We start from the raw sequence: 20,994 nt of genomic DNA, 5'->3' as shown, positions 1-20,994 counted from the left end.
GCCTCCTAAGTAGCTGGGACTACAGGTGCGTGCCACCATGCCCAGCTAATTTTTTTTTTTTTTTTTTAGTAGAGATGGGGTTTCACGATGTTGGCCAGGCTGGTCTCGAACTCTTGACTTTGTGATCCGCCCGCCTCAGCCTCTCAAAGTGCTAGTATTACAGGCGTGAGCCACCACAGCAGGCCCTAAGGGTTTTTTTTGTTTTTTTTGTTTTTTTTGAGACGAAGTCTCAGTCTTGTCCCCCATAGGTTGGAATACAATGGCAGGATCTCAGCTCACTGCAACCCCCGCCTCCCTGGTTCAAGCAATTCTCCTGCCTCAGCCTCCCGAGTAGCTGGGATTACAAGTGCCTGCCACCACGCCAGGGTAATTTTTGTATTTTTAGTAGAGATGGGGTTTCACTGTGTTGGCCAGGCTGGTCTTGGACTCCTGACTTCAGGTGACCCTCCCGCCTTGGCCTCCCAATGTGCTGGGATTATAGGTGTAAGCCACCACACCCAGCCCCGGCCCTAGATTTTTAAAATGTGTACGCTACATTTATTTTCTTTTGTTAAGTTTTTTTGTTTGTTTGTTTTGTTTTTGTTTTGTTTATTTTTGAGACAGAGTCTCCCTCTGTTACCCAGGCTAGAGTGCAGTGGCATGATCGTGGCTCACTGCAACCTCTGCCTCCTAAGTGCAAGTGATTCTCCTGCCTCAGCCTCCCAAGTAGCTGGGATTGCAGGTGCATGCCACCACACCCAGCTAATTTTTTTGTATTTTTAGTACAGATGGTGTTTCACCATGTTGGCCAGGCTGATCTCGAACTCCTGACCTCAGGTGATCCACCTGCCTCAGCCTCCCAAAATGCTGGTATTACAAGCTTGAGTCCCTGCACCCAGCCAAGTTATTTTTATTAAAATGGGTCTATACTATACATACTCTTTCTGCCACTTGTGTATTTCAGTTTGAGAGGCAATTTAGCCAAGTGGTTAAAAGCTTCGGCTTTGCAGCCAGTCTGTCTGGGTTTGGATCTGGCTCTACCACTTATTAGCTGTATGATTCTGGAAAAGCTTTTTAACCTTTGCACCTCTGTTACTCATCTGTAAAATGTGAATAATTATAGTCCCAACCTTCTAGAGCTGTTGTAAGGATTAGATGAGTTAATTGGCAAAAAATGTTTAAAATACTGTCTGCCGTATAGTAATGCTCAATAAATGCTGGCTTCATTATTATTTAATTATATATGTAGAATCAAGGCTACAGTGAGCTGTGATTGTATCATTGTACTCCAGCCTGGGCAACAGAATAAGACCCTGTCTCTTAAAAAAAATAGCATGATAGCATAGATGATATCTATAAATATAAATAAATTATTTTTATTTCTATGTAATAAATATATTAAAACAATTTATTTAGAGACAGGATCTCACTTTGTCACCCAGGCTGGAGTAGAGTGGTGCAATCGGCTCACTGTAGCCTCAAGCTTCTGTTCTCAAGTGATCTTCCTACCTTGGCCCCCCAAAGTGCTGGGATTATAGGTGTGAGCCACTGTACCCAGCACAAATAGTTTAAATAAATAATATGAAATAAATATATCTAGGTCATGTTAATTTGACATGATGTTGCATTTTATGGATGTAAGGAATTCTACTGGATAGATTTTTTGCTATGACAATGCTTAAGCAGTTTATTACAATTCTTTTTGCACCCTTGTTTATTTTATTTATTTATTTATTTATTTTTGAGACGGAGTCTCACTCTGTCGCCCGGGCTGGAGTGCAGTGGCCTGATCTCGGCTCACTGCAAGCTCCGCCTCCCAGGTTCACGCCATTCTCTTGCCTCAGCCTCCCGAGTAGCTGGGACTCTAGGCGCCCGCCACCACTCCCGGCTAATTTTTTGTATTTTTTTAATAGACACGGGGTTTCACTGTGTTTGCCAGGATGGTCTCGATCTCCTGACCTCATGATCCGCCCGCCTTGGCCTCCCAAAGTGCTGGGATTACAGGCGTGAGCCACCGCGCCCGGCTTTTTTTTTTTTTTTTTTTTGAGGGAGTCTCCCTCTGTCGCCCAGGCTGGAGTGCAGTGGCGTGATCTCTGCTCGCTACAAGCTCTGCCTCCCGCATTTACACCATTCTCCTGCCTCAGCCTCCCGAGTAGCTGGGACTATAGGCGCCCGCCACTATGCCCAGCTAATTTTTTGTAGTTTTTTAGTAGAGACAGGGTTTCACTGTGTTTGCCAGGATGGTCTCGATCTCCTGACCTCATGATCCGCCCGCCTTGGCCTCCCAAAGTGCTGGGATTACAGGCGTGAGCCACCACGCCTGGCCCGCACCCTCGTTTATTTCCTTAGGATAAGTTCCTGGAAGTAAGATTGCTAGGTAGAAAGGTATATGCTTTTTGAGGACAGTTTGTGGTTTTTGTTATGAGTTAATTTGATCAACATTTTCTGGCAAGAGTACATTTTTTTCCCAGACATGTTATATGTGTGTCAGTACATGACATGTTATATTTGTATGTTATATGACATATGACATGTATAGTGTATAAAACATAAAGTAGATATTCTTTTTTTTTTTTTTTTTTTTGGAGACGAAGTCTCGCTCTGTCACCCAGGCTGGAGTGCAATGACACGATCTTGGCTCACTGCAACCTCTGCCTTTTGGGTTCAAGCAATTCTCCTGCCTCAGCCTCTCGAGTAGCTGGGATTACAGGTGCCCACCACCATGCCCAGCTAATTTTTGTATTTTTAGTACAGATGGGGTTTCACCATCTTGGTCAAACTGGTCTTGAACTCCTGACCTCAGGTGATCCACCTGCCTTGGCCTCCCAAAGTGCTGGGATTACAGGCGTGAGCTACCACACCTGGCCTGAGTGGATATTCTTATTTTTTGTTTTAACCTTAAGTCTGTCTTTCACAGTTTAGTGTAATTATAGATTTATTTACTAATTTGAATAGCAAACACACACACACACACAGAGAAAACCTTTTTCAAAGGTATAAAGGGATAATTAGAGAAATTAAAAATTCCCTCCTATCCTTGTTTCTTTGTACCTCCCATCCTTGTTTCTTTGTACCTCCTCTTTAGCAGCAAACACTGTTGGCAGTTTTCTGTTTATCCTTCTGGAGAGTTCCATGCACATGTAAGCATACACACCTACATGTTGTTTTTCGTATTTGTGGTAGTGTACTTTACATATACTATTCTGTATCTTAGCTTTTTTCTCTTAACAGTATATCTTGGAATTTTTCCATACCTGGTGCATTTTAAGGGCAGCAAGGATTTTTTTTCTCTGATTAATTTTATAGTTATTATAGATAAATTGCAATTTATTTCATTGAGGTAAATATTATAAAGTCAGCAGTTTAATGGATAAATTGTGGATATTTGGGGATATTTTTGCTCTCAGGTAGTAGCTATCTCAGCCAACTCCTCCTCTTGACCTTTTATCTTGCCCCTTTCCCTTCTTCCCAGCCCTTTGCATTTGTTTGGACTATGAAAGTAGCAGTAGCTGTCATCTACAATAGCGCTAAGCAGTCTGAGGTTGCATTAATTTAAGTAGCGAAGAAAAGTTGTGTCCATATTGATCAGTCCACATGTAGAACTGTAGGCACCCTGTTTTATCTTTTTTTTTTTTTTAAACAGAGTCTCGCTCTGTCGAGACTGAGATCTGGCCAGGCTGGAGTGCAGTGGCTGGATCTCAGCTCACTGAAACTTCCGCCTCCCAGGCTCAAGCAATTCTCCTGCCTCAATCTCCTGAGTAGCTGGGATTACAGGCATGTGCCACCACGCCCGGCTAATTTTGGTATTTTTAGTAGAGATGGGATTTCATCATGTTGGCCAGGCTGGTCTCAAACTCCTGACCTGAGGTAATCCGCCCGCCTCAGCCTCCCGAAGTGCTGGGAGTACAGGCATGAACCACTGCGCCTGGCCTTTTTTTTTTTTTTTGAGACAGAATTTCGGCCGGGCGCGGTGGCTCACGCCTGTAATCCCAGCACTTTGGGAGGCCAAGGCGGGCGGATCACAAGGTCAGGAGATCGAGACCACGGTGAAACCCTGTCTCTACTAAAAATACAAAAAATTAGCCGGGCGCGGTGGCAGGCGCCTGTAGTCCCAGCTACTCAGGAGGCTGAGGCAGGAGAATGGCGTAAACCCAGGAGGCGGAGCTTGCAGTGAGCCGAGATCGCGCCACTGCACTCCAGCCTGGGCGACAGAGCGAGACTCCGTCTCAAAAAACAAAAACAAAAACAAAAAAAAACAGAGACAGAATTTCACTCTTGTTGCCCAGGCTGGAGTGCAATGGCATGATCTCGGCTCACTGCAACCTTCGCCTCCCGGGTTCAATCAGTTCTCCTGTCTCAGCCTCCCGAATAGCTGGGATTATAGGCATGTGCCACCACACCTGGCTAATTTTGTAATTTTAGTAGAGGCAGGGTTTCTCCATGTTGGCCAGGCTGGTTTTGAACTCCCAACCTCAGGTAATCTGCCTACCTCAGCCTCCCAAAGTGTTGGGATTATAGGCGTGAGCCACTGCACCCAGCTGTTGTTGTTTTTTGAGTCAGAGTCTCACTCTGTCTCCCAGGCTGCAGTGCAGTGGTGCAATCTTGGCTTACTGCAACTTCCGCCTTCTGAGTTCAAGTGATTCTCCTGTCTCAGCCTCCCAAGTAGCTGGGATTTCAGGCACGTGGCACCACTCCTGGCTAATTTTTGTATTTTTAATAGAGACAGGGTTTCACAATGTTGGCCAGGCTGGTCTTGAACTCCTGACCTCAGGTGATCCGCCAGCCTCAGCCTCTCAAAGTGCTGGGATTAGAGGCATGAGCCACTGCTCCCGGCCCGATTTTTACAAGTTTATCAGTATGATTTTTTGAAAACCTGTCTCTGGACCTCTGACCTCTGTTTACCATTTTCCCTTCCTTCCTGCTTTAGAATTATGTCGTTTTTGTTTAAGGTAATTCCGTATCTCCCTACTGCTACCTCAGTGACCAGATTCTCTCCTGTCTTTATCTTTCCCTCTTCCCCTGTACTTTCCTCTCGGTACATAAAGACACTTAAGCCTTTCTCACCATAAGGAAGAACACCCCCACACAACCCACTTCCTCAGTTTCCTTTCCCCCTCTAGCTAGTTCAATTTCCCTTCCTTTGAAATTAGGCTTTTGAGTGCTGGCTTCAGCATCACATATACTAAAATTGGAATGATAAAGAGATTAGTAGGGCCCCTGTGCAAGGATGACATGAAAATTTGTGAAGTGTTCCATATTTTTCCTGCGGCCACACAAGGTCCTATCACAAGCCAACACTTTACCACCACGAGGGCCAGCAGCTTCTTCTAGGTACAGGACCCTTACCCTGAGTCTGCCCAAATAAACTCCTTGAGAATGCTCACCCACCAAAAAATCAAGCTTTTGACAGAGTGTGTCTTTGGTCCCTGTCTCTCCAACTCACCTCTTGTTCACTTTGTGTCACTGAAGTCTGGCTTCACTTTCAGTGCTACCCTAAAACTACCCTCCACAACTCCCAGCTCCATGGAACTGCTTTACTGTGGTATCCACCGTCCCACATCCCAGCAATTCTTTGTTTTCTGTAGCTGATTTGTCTGTTTGTAACTTTCGACAGTTGTCTTCCCTCCTGTAAGTTCTCCAACCCCTTGACAACTTTTTTTTTTGAGACGGAGTCTTACCCTGTCGCACAGGCTGAAGTGCAGTGGTACCATCTCCACTCACTGCAAGCTCCGCCTCCTGGGTTCCCGCCATTCTCCTGCCGCAGCCTCCCAAGCAGCTGGGACTGTAAGCACCTGCCACCACGCCCGGCTAATTTTTTGTATTTTTAGTAGAGACCGGTTTCACCATGTTAGCCAGGATGGTCTCTATCTCCTGACCTCGTGCTCTACCTGCCTCGGCTTCCCAAAGTGCTGGGATTACAGGCATGAGCCACTGCGCCCGGCCAGTTGTTTAGTTACCTTTTCTTTGGGTTTGACCTTTGGGAACCCAAAGAAGGAGCATGGCACTATCGCTGCTGTTTGAGTCCTTGCTCTTTTGGACCTCACTCTTTTTTTTTTCTTTCTTTTTTTCTTTTGAGACGGAGTCTTGCTCTGTCACCGGGCTAGAATGCAGTGGTGTAATCTCAGCTCATTGCAACCTCCGCCTCCTGGGTTCAAGTGATTCTCCTGCCTCAGCCTCCTGAGTAGCTGGGACTACAGGTACGCACCACCACACCCGGCTAATTTTTATGTTTTTAGTAGAGATGGGGTTTCACCATGTTGGCCAGGATGGTCTTGATCTCTTGACATCATGATCCATCTGCCTTGGCCTCCCAAAGTGCTAGGATTAAAGGCATGAGCCACCATGCCCGGCCCTTTCTTCTTCTTTATCCCCATCACCACCACCACCTGAGTTCAGACTCACTGTCACTCTCTGACTTAGATGTTCTTCCATTTCTCCCCTGTTAACATACTGATTCTAAAATGGAACTGTTATCACATTCTTTTTTAAGTCCTTCAGTGGCTCTCTCATACCCTTCAGAATAAAGTCCAAACTCCTCAGAGACTTTTCACAGCATGGCCCTTGCTTACCTCTCCAGCCTTGTCTCTTGACAGGCCCTCCCTCCCACCTCTCAGGTCAGCTTTTTCTTGAATCACTTGAAATTCTCTGAACCTATCATATGCCCTCTTCTGGGCATTTGGATGTGCTATTTTATGTGCCCTTTTATATGTGAGGTCGAACTCCTAACCTCAGGTAATCCGCCTACCTCAGCCTCCCAAAGTGCTGGGATTACGCTAATGCCCTGCTCCCCCAACATTGAGCTAACTCTTGCCCTACAGGACACATTTCTGGTGACACCCAGTCCTGGAAAACTTATCAAAACTACCCTCTGCTTTCAGCCTGGGTTAGGTATTCATGTCTCTTGTCCTCATAAGGTCCTGTGTCTCCTCTGAGTATTTATCACTTTTTATTTTAAATGTGTGCTTACTTAATGTCTTCCCCATTAGAATTACATTTCTTTTCTTTTTTTTAAAGACAGAGTCTCACTGTGTCACCTAGGCTAGAGAGCTATGACGTAATCTCGGCTCACTGCAACCTCCGCCTCCCGGGTTCAAGTGACTCTTGTGCCTCAACCTTCCAAGTAGCTGGGATTACAGATGTGCATCACCACGCCCAGCTAATTTTTGTATTTTTAGTAGAGATGGGTTTTCATCATGTTGGCCAGGCTGGTCTTGAACTCCTGACCTCAGGTTATGTACCTGCCCCGGCCTCCCAAAGTGCTGGGATTACAGGTGTGAGCCACTGTGCTTTAGAATTAAATTTCTTGAGTCAGCTTCCACCGAGCCAAATGACTGCTGCATAGTAGACTTCCAATAAATATTTGTTGGATAAATGAATGGATCTTGACAATGAGTTTATGTTTGTCACATATTTGTAGGCTTTTTCTGAACTGGCCTCTGTTTGCTGTTGTCCTTTCAGGACCTGGGTTTCAGTGATGAGACATGGGGTATGATGTAACCCGTTTCCAGGGGGATGTTGACGAAGATCTTATCTGCCCTATTTGCAGTGGAGTCTTGGAGGAGCCAGTACAGGTGAGTTGGTCTGATGGCAGGTTTGGTAGGGCAACAGGTAGCAGTGGAAATAGTAGAAAATATTCATGGGCAGTAGGACCCATGGGGAAGTCACTGTGTTCTTCTCTCTACCCCCACCCAATGGAGGTTTAGGTCAAAGGAGTAATGGTGACTACAAGAATAGGGCTTTCCAGAATCAATCTAGAGGTGGATGCCACAGAGATCCAGTGGTTCAGATTTTTTTCTAAGGTCACTCTGAAAGATTTCTCCTGTAAAATGGTCAGCTGCTTGTTTCTGTCTTGTGATAGTAGCTGGGTAGCTTCCTTTCCTCTACAGGAACTCTTACTAGGTTCCATCTTCCTGTCCATGATTGAACTTCTGGACTCTCCTAATAAGTTCTCTCTGCATTTTTATGACGTTGTGCTTCAGGTAATCAGCCAGTCTCCCTGCAGGCCTTTTCTTTTTTTTTTTGAGACGGAGTCTTTTTTTTTTTTTTTTTTTTTTTTTTTTGAGACGGAGTCTCGCTGTGTCGCCCAGGCTGGAGTGCAGTGGTCGGATCTCAGCTCACTGCAAGCTCTGCCTCCCGGGTTTTTACGCCATTCTCCTGCCTCAGCCTCCCGAGTAGCCGGGACTACAGGCGCCCGCCACCTCGCCCGGCTAGTTTTTTGTATTTTTTAGTAGAGACGGGGTTTCACCGTGTTAGCCAGGATGGTCTCGAACTCCTGACCTCGTGATCCGCCCATCTCGGCCTCCCAAAGTGCTGGGATTACAGGCTTGAGCCACCGCGCCCGGCCTTTGAGACGGAGTCTTGCTCTGTGCCCCAGGCTGGAGTGCAGTAGCGTGATCTCGGCTCACTGCAAGCTCCGCCCCCCTGGGTTCACGCCATTCTCCTGCCTCAGCCTCCCGAGTAGCTGGGACTACAGGTGCCCGCCACCTCGCCCGGCTAATTTTCTTGTATTTTTAGTAGAGACGGGGTTTCACCGTGTTAGCCAGGATGGTCTCGATCTCCTGACCTCGTGATCTGCCCGTCTCGGCCTCCCAAAGTGCTGGGATTACAGGCTTGAGCCACCGCGCCCGGCCTCCCTGCAGGCCTTTTCTACCTGCCTACTATCTAACAAATAGGAAGGCCAGCCGCAGTGGCTCACGCTTGTAATCCCAGCACTTTGGGCCAAGGTCGGTGGATCACGAGGTCAAGAGCCAGCCTGGCCAACATGGTGAAACCCCGTCTCTACTAAAAATACAAAAATTAGCCGGGCATGGTGGTACGTGCCTGTAGTCCCAGCTACTCAGGAGGCTGAGGCAGGAGAATCACTTGAACCCAGGAGTAGGAGGTTGCAGTGAGCTGAGATTGCGCCACTGCACTCCAGCCTGGGCGAGAGTGAGTGAGACTCCATCTCAAAAAAAAAAAAAAAAAAAAAAAAAAAAACAAAACAGCAGATAGGAAGTGGGGAACTGTATGTACTGACCTATTGTTTTCCTGGGATCTACTGAAAAGACCAGGTTTTGATGCAGCCATGCACTCTGCATTTTGATGTGAAAGCTGCCACCTTCAATAGGTCATTTCTCTGCCAGCCTTGCCAGACCAGAGTCAGTTGTATCATCCTGGGGCAAGTATGAGGAGAAGCTCACGATTACCAGGCAAGTACAATGAGTGAGGTGAATCCTTAAGAGTTGTATTCTTGGGACAGCATCCTCGAGGATTCTTACTGCCCTCATTCTGTAAATACCAATTAATCCTTTCTCACTCCTGGCTATCTAGAGATTATCACATTTTCCAAACCAGGACACTAGGCAATGAGGTTTCATGGCCCTTCCCCCATTCACTGCTTACCTAATCCCAGGGGCTCCCCTTGAGCCTTTGAGTTTATTTTTTCTCCCAGTACTCCAAAAGGAGTACTGATGCCTTGAACTGAATAAAATTCAGACTACATTCCAATGGCAACCAGCTCTGGACCTGTCTTCTTTCTAGGCCTTTGCAATCTGCTGCCATTAGAGGCATATTAGATGGGTGTGGAGCAAGTCATCAAGTAGTAGTGTCAGGAGGTCACAGGGTGTGTCAGGTTCCCTCCTCACCCTGGCAGGGCCTTGTCTGTTTTCTGGCACTATCATTTTAGGCAAGTCACTTATGGAAAGGTGAGTTGTAGTTGGTGACAGTCTAGTCAGAAGCCACCCATCTACCTCCAGGCTTTACCTTCTGAGAAGCAGAGCAGGCAACCCTCATGATGCCAGGTTCCCGGACACATTTCTAAGGTTAGAAGGCTCCTGCTAGGGATGCTGATTTCCCCACATCATAATTATTTATTGTTTGAATAGGTGAAAAATGAACATAATTCAGAAATCAAAATAGTATAAAAAGGTATACGGTGAGAATTCTCACTTCTGTCCTTATTACTGTCTACCTAATTCCCCCACAGATAACTATTTTTATTAGTTTTTTTGGTATCCTTCCAGTGAGTATTAAGGCAGATACAAGCAAATATGAATAGATGTCTGCATATATATGTATTTGTATATGCATATGTATATATGAATATATCTGTGTTTTTTCACACCTCCTTTTCTTTGTTACACAAAAGGTAGTACATTCTGTATGCTTATGCAGGGGTGGCAGGTTTAGCTAGAATGGTTATGAAGAAGTTGACAGGCCGGGCATGGTGGCTTACGCTTGTAATCCTAGCACTTTGGGAGGCTGAGGCAGGTGGGTCACTTGAGGTCAGAAGTTTGAGACAAGCTGGCCAACATGGTGAAATCCCATCTCTACTAAAAATACAAAAAAAATTAGCTGGGTGGGGTGGGAGTAGCCTAAAATCCCGGCTACTTGGAAGGCTGAGGCAGGAGAATCGCTTGAACCCGGGAGGCGGAGGTTGCAGTGACCTAAGATCACTCCACTGCACTCCAGCCTGGGCGACAGGAGCGAGACTATCAAAAAAAAAAAAAAAAAAAAAAATGTAATGGGAAACTAAAGTGTTTTTTTTTTTGTTTTGTTTTGTTTTTTTTTTTGAGACAGAGTCTCGCTCTGCCGCCCAGGCTGGAGTGCAGTGGCGTGATCTTGGCTCACTGCAAGCTCCGCCTCCCGGGTTCACGCCATTCTCCTGCCTCAGCCTCCCGAGTAGCTGGGACTACAGGCGCCCGCCACCTCGCCCGGCTAGTTTTTTTGTATTTTTTAGTAGAGACGGGGTTTCGTTTTTTTGTTTTTTGGTTTTTGTTTTTTGTTTTTTTTTTTTTTTTTTTTTTGAGACGGAGTCTCGCTCTGTCGCCCAGGCTGGAGTGCAGTGGCGCGATCTCGGCTCACTGCAAGCTCCGCCTCCCGGGTTTACGCCATTCTCCTGCCTCAGCCTCCTGAGTAGCTGGGACTACAGGCGCCCGCCACCGCGCCCGGCTAATTTTTTGTATTTTTAGTAGAGACGGGGTTTCACCGTGGTCTCGATCTCCTGACCTTGTGATCCGCCCGCCTCGGCCTCCCAAAGTGCTGGGATTACAGGCGTGAGCCACCGCGCCCGGCCTGAGACGGGGTTTCACTGTGTCAGCCAGGATGGTCTCCATCTCCTGACCTCGTGATCCGCCCGTCTCAGCCTCCCAAAGTGCTGGGATTACAGGCTTGAGCCACCGTGCCCGGCCAGTGTTTTGTTTTGTTTTGAGACAGAATCTCGCTCTATCACCCAAGCTGGAGTGCAATGGCACGATCTTGGCTCACTGCAACTTCCGCCTCCCGGGTTCAAGCAATTCTCGTGCCTCAGCTTCCCGAGTAACTGGGATTACAGGTGCGCGCCACCATGTGTGGCTAATTTTTGTAATTTTAGTAGAGATGGGGTTTCACCATGTTGGCCAGTCTGGTCTCAAACTCCTGACCTCAAGTGATCTGGCTGCCTCAGCTTCCCAAAGTGCTGGGATCACAGGCATGAGCCAGTGTGCCCGGCCTTATTTAGCTTTCTTTTTGTTTTGTTTTGTTTTTTTTGAGATGGAGTCTCGCACTTTAGCCCAGGCTGGAGTGCAGTGGCATGATCTTGGCTCACTGCAAGCTCCACCTCCCAGGTTCATGCCATTCTCCTGCCTCAGCCTCCCGAGTAGCTGCGACTACAGGCGCCTGCCACCACGCCTGGCTAATTTTTTGTATTTTTAGTAAAGACGGGGTTTCACTGTGTTAGCCAGGATGGTCTCAATTTCCTGACCTCGTGATCCGCCCGCCTTAGCCTTCCAAAGTGCTGGGATTACAGGCGTGAGCCGCCACGCCTGGCCTAGCTTTCTGACGTTGAATTTTTGCCAGTAAATATGTCCTCCTGCTCTCTAAATCTATCATCTGAATTATCCTTCAAGACCATATCAAATTTGGTCCTCTTCATAAATACCTGCCGTGATTGAGCTAGCCTGAAAAGACCTCACCCTCCTCTGGACATTTTTGGCAATTATTGTGTGTGCAATCCAGATGGCAATTAATAATTGGCTGCCTTGTGTCATCTGTCCTATTGTCCTGGAATATCATTTATATCTCTTATTGTTATATAACATTTTACTTGTTTGTCTTGTTTCACAACTCATTTTTAATCTTGAGCACAGGGAACATAGATATATATTTTTTGAAACAGGTCCTGGCTCTGTCACCCAGGCTGGAGTGCAGTGGTGCAGTCTTGGTTCACTGCAACCTCCGCCTCCTGGGCTCAAGCCACCCTCCGTCCTCCCACCTCAGCCTTCTGGCTAGCTGGGACTATAGGCACGTGCCACCATGCCCAGCTAATTTTTTTTTTTTTTTTTTTGAGATGGAGTCTTATTCTTTTGCCCAGGCTGGAGTGCAGTGGTGCAGTCTTGGCTCACTGCAATCTCCACCTCCTGGGTTCAAGTGATTTTTCTGCCTTAGCCTCCTGAGTATCTGTGATTATAGGTGTGCACTACCACCCCTGGCTAATTTTTTTGTATTTTTAGTAGAGACAGGGTTTCACCATGTTGGTCAGGCTGGTCTTGAACTCCTGACCTCGTGGTCCGCCTGCCTTGGCCTCCCAAAGTGCTGGGATTACAGGCATGAGCCACTGCGCCTGGCCTACACCCGGCTAATTTTTGTAACTTTTGTAGAGATGGGGTTTTGTCATGTTGTCTGGGATGGTCTCAAACTCCTGAGGTCAAACAGTGTGCCTACCTTAGCCTCCCAAAGTGCTGGGATTATAGGCATGAGCCACCGTGCCCAGCAGGAAACATATCTTAAGCCTGTCCCCTACAATGCCTTGCCCATAGTAGATCTATACTTTGCTTGACCCAATGGACCTCTTGCGGTAGAAGCTGCTCAAAGGCATGATTGGCTTTGTAGAGTTATCATATCCAGGCTGTTAGGTCCTGCTAATTCCCTTATGCCCCTTTTGCCTTGTTCTCTCTTCTAGGCACCTCATTGTGAACATGCTTTCTGCAACGCCTGCATCACCCAGTGGTTCTCTCAGCAACAGACATGTCCAGTGGACCGTAGTGTTGTGACGGTCGCCCATCTGCGCCCGGTACCTCGGATCATGCGGAACATGCTGTCAAAGCTGCAGATTGCCTGTGACAACGCTGTGTTTGGCTGTAGTGCCGTTGTCCGGCTTGACAACCTCATGTCTCACCTCAGCGACTGTGAGCACAACCCGAAACGGCCTGTGACCTGTGAACAGGGCTGTGGGTGAGATCTGTTCCCTTCTTCTGCCCCACATGGATAAGGGCCATCTCATTTATGCCCCTATCGCTGGATGCCCTCCTCACTAGCTGAGGAGGTCTCTTAGGCATGTTGGCAAGGAGTATTCTTAGCCTCCTTGGCTCCCTGCTCTAAGATCTTACTTTCTTGCTGCTTTTCCAACTATAATAATTTTGCTCTTGCTTTAACAAAAGAAGGGCACAGCAATTCAGTAAATTTGTATAATAACACTAAAGGTTGATTGACTCTGTTCTTCCCTTTCAGTCCAATACTACTTTCTGTTTGTCAGTTTGACTGCTGTAATTGCCAGCCTTCTCATATTTCCTCTGACCCTATTTTTTCTTTCTGTGAGTTATGAAATATTTGACTAAATGTTGATAGCTGAGGGGTGTGTTAGCTCACACCTGTAATCCTAGCACTTTGGGAGGCCAAAGTGGGCAGGTCACTTCAGGCCAGGAGTTCAAGACTAACCTGGCCAACATGGCAAAACCTTGTCTCTATTAAAAATACAAAAATTGCCGGGCGCGGTGGCTCACGCCTGTAATCCCAGCACTTTGGGAGGCCGAGGCGGGCAGATCACAAGGTCAGGAGATCGAGACCACGGTGAAACCCCGTCTCTACTAAAAATACAAAAAATTAGCCGGGCGCGGTGGCGGGCACCTGTAGTCCCAGCTACTCAGGAGGCTGAGGCAGGAGAATGGCATGAACCCGGGAGGCGGAGCTTGCAGTGAGCCGAGATCGCGCCACTGCACTCCAGCCTGGGCGACAGAGCGAGACTCTGTCTCAAAAAATAAATAAATAAATAAATAAAAATAAAAATACAAAAATTAGCCAGGTGTGGGGCCGGGTGTGGTGGCTCACGCCTGTAATCCCAGCACTTTGGGAGGCCAAGGCAGGCAGATCATGAGGTCAGGAGATTGAGACCATCCTGGCTAACACGGTGAAACCCCATCTCTACAAAAATACAAAAAATTAGCCAGGCGTGGTGGCAGGCGCCTGTAGGGGAAAGCTACTTGGGAGACTGAGGCAGGAGAATGGCATGAACCAGGGAAGAGGAGCTTGCAGTGAGCCGAGATCACGCCACTGCACTGTAGCCTAAGCAACAGAGCAAGACTCTGTCTCAAAAAAAAAAAAAAAATTAGCCAGGTGTGGTGGTGCATGCCTGTAATCCCAGCTACTTGGGAGGCTGAGGCATGAGAATCGCTTAAAACCAGGAGGTAGAGGTTGCAGTGAGCTGAGATCACACCATTGCACTCCAGCCTAGGCTGGACTCTGTTCCCCCTAACTAACTAACTAAGAAATAAAAAGAATGTTGATAGCTGGGGCTGTGAATATAGGGCTTCTCTGAAGCAATAAGTGCACAGGCAGAATCTGTAGGAGGAAAAGGAGAGCTGTGCAGTAGATAAAAACAGTGTGTCAAAATAAATAAATAGTCCCAGTGCGGTGGCTCACGCCTGTAATCCCAGCACTTGGGAGGCTGAGGCGGGCGGATCACCTGAGGTCAGGAGTTCAAGACCAGTGTAGCCAACATGGTGAAACCCTGTCTCTACTAAAAATACAAAAATTAGCCAGGCGTCGTGGCGGGCACCTGTAATCCCAGCTGCTCAGGAGGCTGAGGCACAAGAATTGCTTGAACCCCATGAGGCAGAGGTTGCAGTGAGCCAAGACTGTGCCATTACACTCCAACCTGGGCAACAAGAGTGAAACCTGGTCTCAAAAAAAAAAAAGTAAAATAAGAGGCCAGGCACAGTGGCTCACGCCTGTAATCCCAGCACTTTGGGAGGCCAAGGCGGTGCAGATCACATGAGACCAAGAGTTTGAGACCAGCCTGGCTAACATGAGGAAACCCGTTTCTACTAAAAATACAAAAAGTTAGCTGGGCATGGTGGCGCACGCCTGTAATCCCAGCTACCCGGGAGGCTAAGGCAGGAGAAATCGCTTGAACCTGGGAGGCAGAGGTTGCGCTGAGCTGAGATCGTGCCGTTGTACTCCAGTTTGCGCAACAAGAGCGAAACTCCATGTCAAAAAAAAAAAAAAAGATAAAAAATAAAATAAGATAAAATAAATATAAAAAGTAGATAAAACACTGTGTCTTGATTAGGGAAAGAAATTTAAGGAAAATAGACAGCAAAGGGGCAAGTAGGAAGCTTGGAAGAAGAAAGTGAAGGGAATGAATGAGGGAGGCCTGAAATGAATGCTAGAAATTTTGGGTAGGATAAAATCTACTCAGCAGTTATCTGCCACAGAATAGGCCATTTGCATACATGTCCTGGTGATCACCCCTGTTCTGCTCTTTCCCCACCCTGGTCTGTAGCCTGGAGATGCCCAAAGATGAGCTGCCCAACCATAACTGCATTAAGCACCTGCGCTCAGTGGTACAGCAGCAGCAGACACGCATCGCAGAGCTGGAGAAGACGTCAGCTGAACACAAACACCAGCTGGCGGAGCAGGTAGGCCCCAAGACACGGGGGAGAACATATCCCTCATATGCAGATAACTGCCTGCCTGTGGGTAATAAAACCAGTTGTGAACACATAGACCTGTGCTTACACTTGTGAGTTTGGATGAGTGGCTATTCCCTGTGGCTTAGCAGGGAATCAGATTGGAGCTCTCCTTGACTTTCCTTCATCCCATTCATAGCATTCATTCACCTAACAGTTACCAGATGCCTCCTCTGTGAAGGCACATTTTGTAAGTACTAAGGAGACAGCTGTGAGTGAGACAGTCCTATCCCTGTCTTCCTGAAGCTTACAAACTGGTTGTTCTTCAGATCTCTCAGTTGTCCTCATTCTCGGATAAACTTTTGTCTTTTTTCTGCTGTCTGCCTTAACCATTATTCCTGTTGTTCTTCTCCACAACAGAAGCGAGACATCCAGCTGCTAAAGGCATACATGCGTGCAATCCGCAGTGTCAACCCCAACCTTCAGAACCTGGAGGAGACAATTGAATACAACGAGATCCTAGAGTGAGTGTCACTCAGGACATGGAGTGATTCCACGTCCTGACAGTAAGGCCTGAAAGGCGCTAAGAGCAGGAGAGTAGCAGAAGGAGGGCATTGGAGAGCTGGGCTGGGGGGTCACTGCTTCTCAGATATTGGCATTAAGGACAGGGGCCGAGGAGAAGAGGATAACCCTTAGCTCCACTACAGGATGTCTTATGCGTTTGGGTGGATGGAAGGGAAAGCCTACCCAAGGATGCACTTTATCCAGAATTAAGTGAGTACCCATGTACAAAGCCCTGTATTAAAGGCTGTGGAGTGCTAGGAGGGCCAAAAAGAAATAGAAGATAGGCCGGGCACGGTGGCTCACACCTGTAATCCCAGCACTTTGGGAGGCCGAGGCGGGCAGATCACGAGGTCAGGAGATCGAGACCATCCTGGCTAACACAGTGAAACCCCGTCTCTACTGAAAAAAAAACAAAAAAATTAGCCGGGCGTGGTGATGGGCGCCTGCAGTCCCAGCTACTCCGGAGGCTGAGGCAGGAGAATGGCGTGAACCCGGGAGGCGGAGCTTGCAGTGAGCCGAGATCGCGCCACTGCACTCCAGCCTGGGCAACAGAGTGAGACTCCATCTCAAAAAAAAAAAAAAGAAATAGAAGATATTATCCCTGTCTTCAGGTAGCTTACAACCCAGAGAAGAGGAGGCAGAGTGCAAGTCCAGGAAAGTGATCTCTAAAATGCAGCAAAAACAAGTGAAGTATACAAGCGAAGTCTAAGATCTTTTTCAGTTCTGGAGTCCTATACAGTTCATAGACTAAACTGTAAGTGTGAATCAATATATATAGGGCAAATAGTGCTGAGTGGGACATAGTATAGAGGAATAATTGTTTTATTCACTAAACATAGAGCACTAACTGTGTTAGGTGCTGTATGTGCTAAGTATTGGAATTTCAAAGAAAAGTAACAGGGACAGAGTGTAGACTCGTGGAATTTGATCTGGTGAGTAACGTTTGGTGACTCAGTTGGGACCAACTGGGGAAAATTCGGGGTTTCTGAGCCAATCATGGAAGGAAAGAAGGAAGAATAGGTGAGCTGAGTGCAGAGTGGGTAGTTATTTCTATTAGCAGAAAAAGCCAATACAGAGAAAGGAGATGATCTGGAATGACCATCTTTAACCACCTCCACACAGGTGGGTGAACTCCCTTCAGCCAGCAAGAGTGACCCGCTGGGGAGGGATGATCTCGACTCCTGATGCCGTGCTCCAGGCTGTAATCAAGCGCTCCCTGGTGGAGAGTGGCTGTCCTGCTTCTATTGTCAACGAGCTGATTGAAAATGCCCATGAGCGTAGCTGGCCCCAGGGTCTGGCCACACTAGAGACTAGACAGATGAACCGACGCTACTATGAGAACTACGTGGCCAAGCGCATCCCTGGCAAGCAGGCTGTTGTTGTGATGGCCTGTGAGAACCAACATATGGGTGATGACATGGTGCAGGAGCCAGGCCTTGTCATGATATTTGCTCATGGCGTGGAAGAGATATAGGAGAACTCGACTGGCTATCAGGAAGAGATGGAAATCAGAAAATCCCATCACTCCAGCAGCTGGGACCTGAGTCTTCTCCATCATCCTTAATACTGTGGCTTATACCTGAGCCACACATCTCACTGCCCTTCTGGCACTGAAGGGCCCTGGGGTAGTTTGCTCAGCCTTTCAGGTGGGAAACCCAGATTTCCTCCCTTTGCCATATTCCCCTAAAATGTCTATAAATTGTCAGTCTGAGTGGGAAAGCCCCCACCTCCATCCATTTTCCTGCTTAGGGTTCCTGGTTCCAGTTATTTTCAGAAAGCACAAAGAGATTCAATTTCCCTGGAGTGTCAGGACAGAGTAAGGAATCTCTAGTCGTCCCTCTCCTCCAAAACCAGGGAATCAGAGCAGGCAGGCCTGTTGACTCTAAGCAGCAGACATCCTGAAGAAATGGTAAGGGTGGAGCCAAATCTCTAGAAATAAGTAGTGAGGCCAGTAATTGGCCATCACGGATGGCCCTTAGGGGAAGACTGGACCTCTGTGCCAAGCAGTATCCCTGTTCAGTCCACCTTAAAGGTGCAGGCACCCACTGGGTCTACCAGTATGCAGGTTGGGATACTGAAAATTTCCAGATGAGCTCTTCTTTCCTATAAGTTTTCATAATTAGGGAATGCCAGGGTTTAGGGTAGGGGTTAGTCTGTTGGGGTTGATGTGTTCAGCAAGAAGCTACTCCTAGCTTTTGCTAAAATATGGTCAGCACTGCCTCTTGTGGCACAGGCCATAATTGTTCCATAGAGCCCTCTCTAGCCCTGTGACTGTAGTTAGTTACTTTGATAATTTTCTTTGGCCATTGTTTATATTTCACAAACTCCACCTACTTCCCCTCCCCTTCCCCCCTTTTTTTTAAGAATGGCCTGATCATGGCTATCTCAGCCACATTGTTGGCAATTTAATTTATTTACCTTTTTTTTTTTTTTTTTTTTTAAAGAAAGGAAAAAAGAAAAAAAATCAAACTTGAAACTTTTGATGTTCCTATTGTGGGGATTTTGGATAGGGTGGGACAGGGATGGGGGTGTGTTTTATATTTTTTCCTTTTCAGCACAACCTTTGGCTTTAATATAGGAAGAGCCAAGGGAGTCCTCGGCTGAACTTAAAATATCTGCCCCAAACCTCTGTAACCCCAACTGAAATGAGGAGCTTCCTCTATTCCTGTGAAGGATATGACAGTCCAGCATCGATGCTTGTGCCCTCTGGAAAAATTTCCTCCTAGCCCTTCCAGGGCCTCATCATAAAACTCTGGATTTAGAGTATTCATTTTGAAGGCAACCCCCCGCTTCCCCAAGTTTTCTTGGAGCTGTATAGCTGGGTTCTAAGCTTCACCATGCAAATCAGAAATTTTATCTCTAAGTACAGGCTGTGCTGTGTCTCACCCACACCCCCCGGGGACTTCAGTTCCATTTCAGGTTACCTGGGGCATACCTTGATCCCTAGAGTGACTGGCAGAGTAAGTAAGAGAAGGGGAGGGATAGTAGGTGTGATAATTTTAATATGGAGGTGGGAGTGTGGTTGGAGATAGAAAGTCTCCTCCCCACCATGTGATAGCTTCCTCTCAGAGTTTTATTCCAGGCTAGCTTGCTGCAGGTCTGGGTAGTTGGATCATGGCTCCACTGGGATTGGGGTGGAGGGATACAGCTTGAGGGGAGTAGGGTTCCAGCTCCGGGACATTGTGCTCAGGAATTTGAAAACGCTGCTATACTTATTCTGGTTACTACATTTCTTCCAATCCCCTTTCCCCTACCTGCCTTACCAAGGCTTATACTGTCCTGTCCTTACCCTCAGATGGAGCCAGGAAGCTCAGTGAAAGGCTTCCCTACCCTTTGCACTAGTGTCTCTGCAGGTTGCTGGTTGTGTTGTATGTGCTGTTCCATGGTGTTGACTGCACTAATAATAAACCTTTTACTCAACTCTCTAAATTCTTCAACATTACTCCCTTTCCTGGGAAGGTTTCCCCTCTGCTTTTGCCTTTCTCTCACCTTAATTCCCCTTCTTCCTTACTTTGTTACCTACCCTTATCTTAGCGCTAACTTCTCTTTCAGGAGGATGTCTGGGAGTAGTGTGCACTTCGCAGCTGCTTTCCCATGTACCCTCCTGCATTCTTCCCTCCTATCTCCTGTTCTGTAGCAGCCAAAGGTGTCTCTCTAGTTATCTGAACTGTGTGCTTCCCAGGGTCTGCCTTCATCCTAAATTCCATGTCTTCCCTGAGTGGTCCTGAGTTTTTGGGATAATTTCTACAGAAAATATGTATATATTGTTTTCCTTTGTCCCACAAGCAACTTTGCTTTAGAATCTAGAATTCCTTTGCAGGCAGAGAAGCCTCCACCCTCCAGTGTTTCCTAACTAAGAACGTAAATGTAAGGAGGGAAATGTACTTGCAGAGGTTTCATAATTATTTACTTACAAAGATAGTCTTCATAGACCGGGCACGGTGGCTCACACCTGTAATCCCAACACTTTGGAAGGCCGAGGCAGGTGGATCATGAGGTCAGGAGATCGAGACCACCCTGGCTAACATGGTGAAACCTCGTCTCTACTAAAAATATAAAAAATTAGCCAGGCATGGTGGCAGGCGCCTGTAGTCCCAGCTACTCGGGAGGCTGAAGCAGAATGGTGTGAACCTGGGAGGTGGAGCTTGCAGTGAACCGAGATTGCGCCACTGCACTCCAGCCTGGGTGACAGAGCAAGACTTCATCTCAAAAAAAAAAACCAAAAAACAGTCTTCATAAGTATTTGCTGCTACCTTTTCCCTGTCATAATAAAAAGGATAGCCAGGCATGGTGGACGCCCCTGTGATCCCAGCTCCTTGGAAGGCTGAGGTACAAGACTAGCTTGAACCTGGAAGGTGGAGGTTGCTTTGAGCCAAGATTGCGCCACTGCACTCCAGCCTGGGTGACAGAGTAAGAGCCTGTCTCAAAAAAAGAAAAAGAAAAAGAGTATCTTTTCCCCCTCCCAGAAATATGTTTTAAATTTGTTGAGCATTTATCATGCACCTAATGTAAACCTAATAGCACTTTAGATACTGTAGCGGCTTAAAAAAAAAAAAAAAGCATTTCTGTGCTCACTGAGTCTGCATTCTATGCACACAAGGTATGATTATAAAATACTGATAAGCATGTCACAGTATAGAGCATAAGAGGCGTATGTATCCTAGTGACATTAGCAGTGCTTTTCCCCCCTTAAACTCCTTTAAAATTACTTTTAGAACTTGCTGCTCATGCTTGTGAATGTTATGAATGGTGTCATATTGTCCTTTTAGGGTAGATTCGATTTTTAGAAACAAATATTCATTGAATGTCT

The 20,994-nt window shown here is 46.9% G+C and overlaps 1 protein-coding gene and 1 non-coding gene across 6 annotated transcripts in view; both read left to right on the top strand.

Moving 5' to 3' along the window:
• The window catches only part of RNF41 (ring finger protein 41), a 30,450-nt gene extending 10,837 nt beyond the window's left edge, over nucleotides 1-19,613 (top strand). For 3 of the 5 annotated variants that reach the window (XM_050749177.1, XM_050749176.1, XM_050749174.1), the window contains 5 exons: nucleotides 7,438-7,550; nucleotides 12,896-13,167; nucleotides 15,494-15,629; nucleotides 16,041-16,144; nucleotides 17,307-19,613. In XM_050749177.1, the coding sequence (XP_050605134.1) occupies nucleotides 7,461-7,550; nucleotides 12,896-13,167; nucleotides 15,494-15,629; nucleotides 16,041-16,144; nucleotides 17,307-17,658 (954 nt within the window). In that variant the 5' untranslated portion in view covers nucleotides 7,438-7,460 and the 3' untranslated portion in view covers nucleotides 17,659-19,613. Of the gene's footprint in view, nucleotides 1-2,570; nucleotides 3,120-6,055; nucleotides 6,177-7,437; nucleotides 7,551-12,895; nucleotides 13,168-15,493; nucleotides 15,630-16,040; nucleotides 16,145-17,306 lie in introns of those variants that run through there. The other 2 variants (XM_050749179.1, XM_050749175.1) reach the window with 2 other exon arrangements.
• LOC126931827 (U6 spliceosomal RNA) lies at nucleotides 5,138-5,241 on the top strand. Its single transcript, XR_007717942.1, has one exon. It is a non-coding gene; the product is annotated as a U6 spliceosomal RNA (small nuclear RNA).
• Nucleotides 19,614-20,994: the final 1,381 nt, after the last annotated feature.

This window comes from Macaca thibetana, chromosome 11, assembly GCF_024542745.1.
Source record: "Macaca thibetana thibetana isolate TM-01 chromosome 11, ASM2454274v1, whole genome shotgun sequence".
Taxonomy (NCBI): domain Eukaryota; kingdom Metazoa; phylum Chordata; class Mammalia; order Primates; family Cercopithecidae; genus Macaca; species Macaca thibetana.
This window is presented reverse-complemented; position numbering and strand designations above follow the sequence as displayed.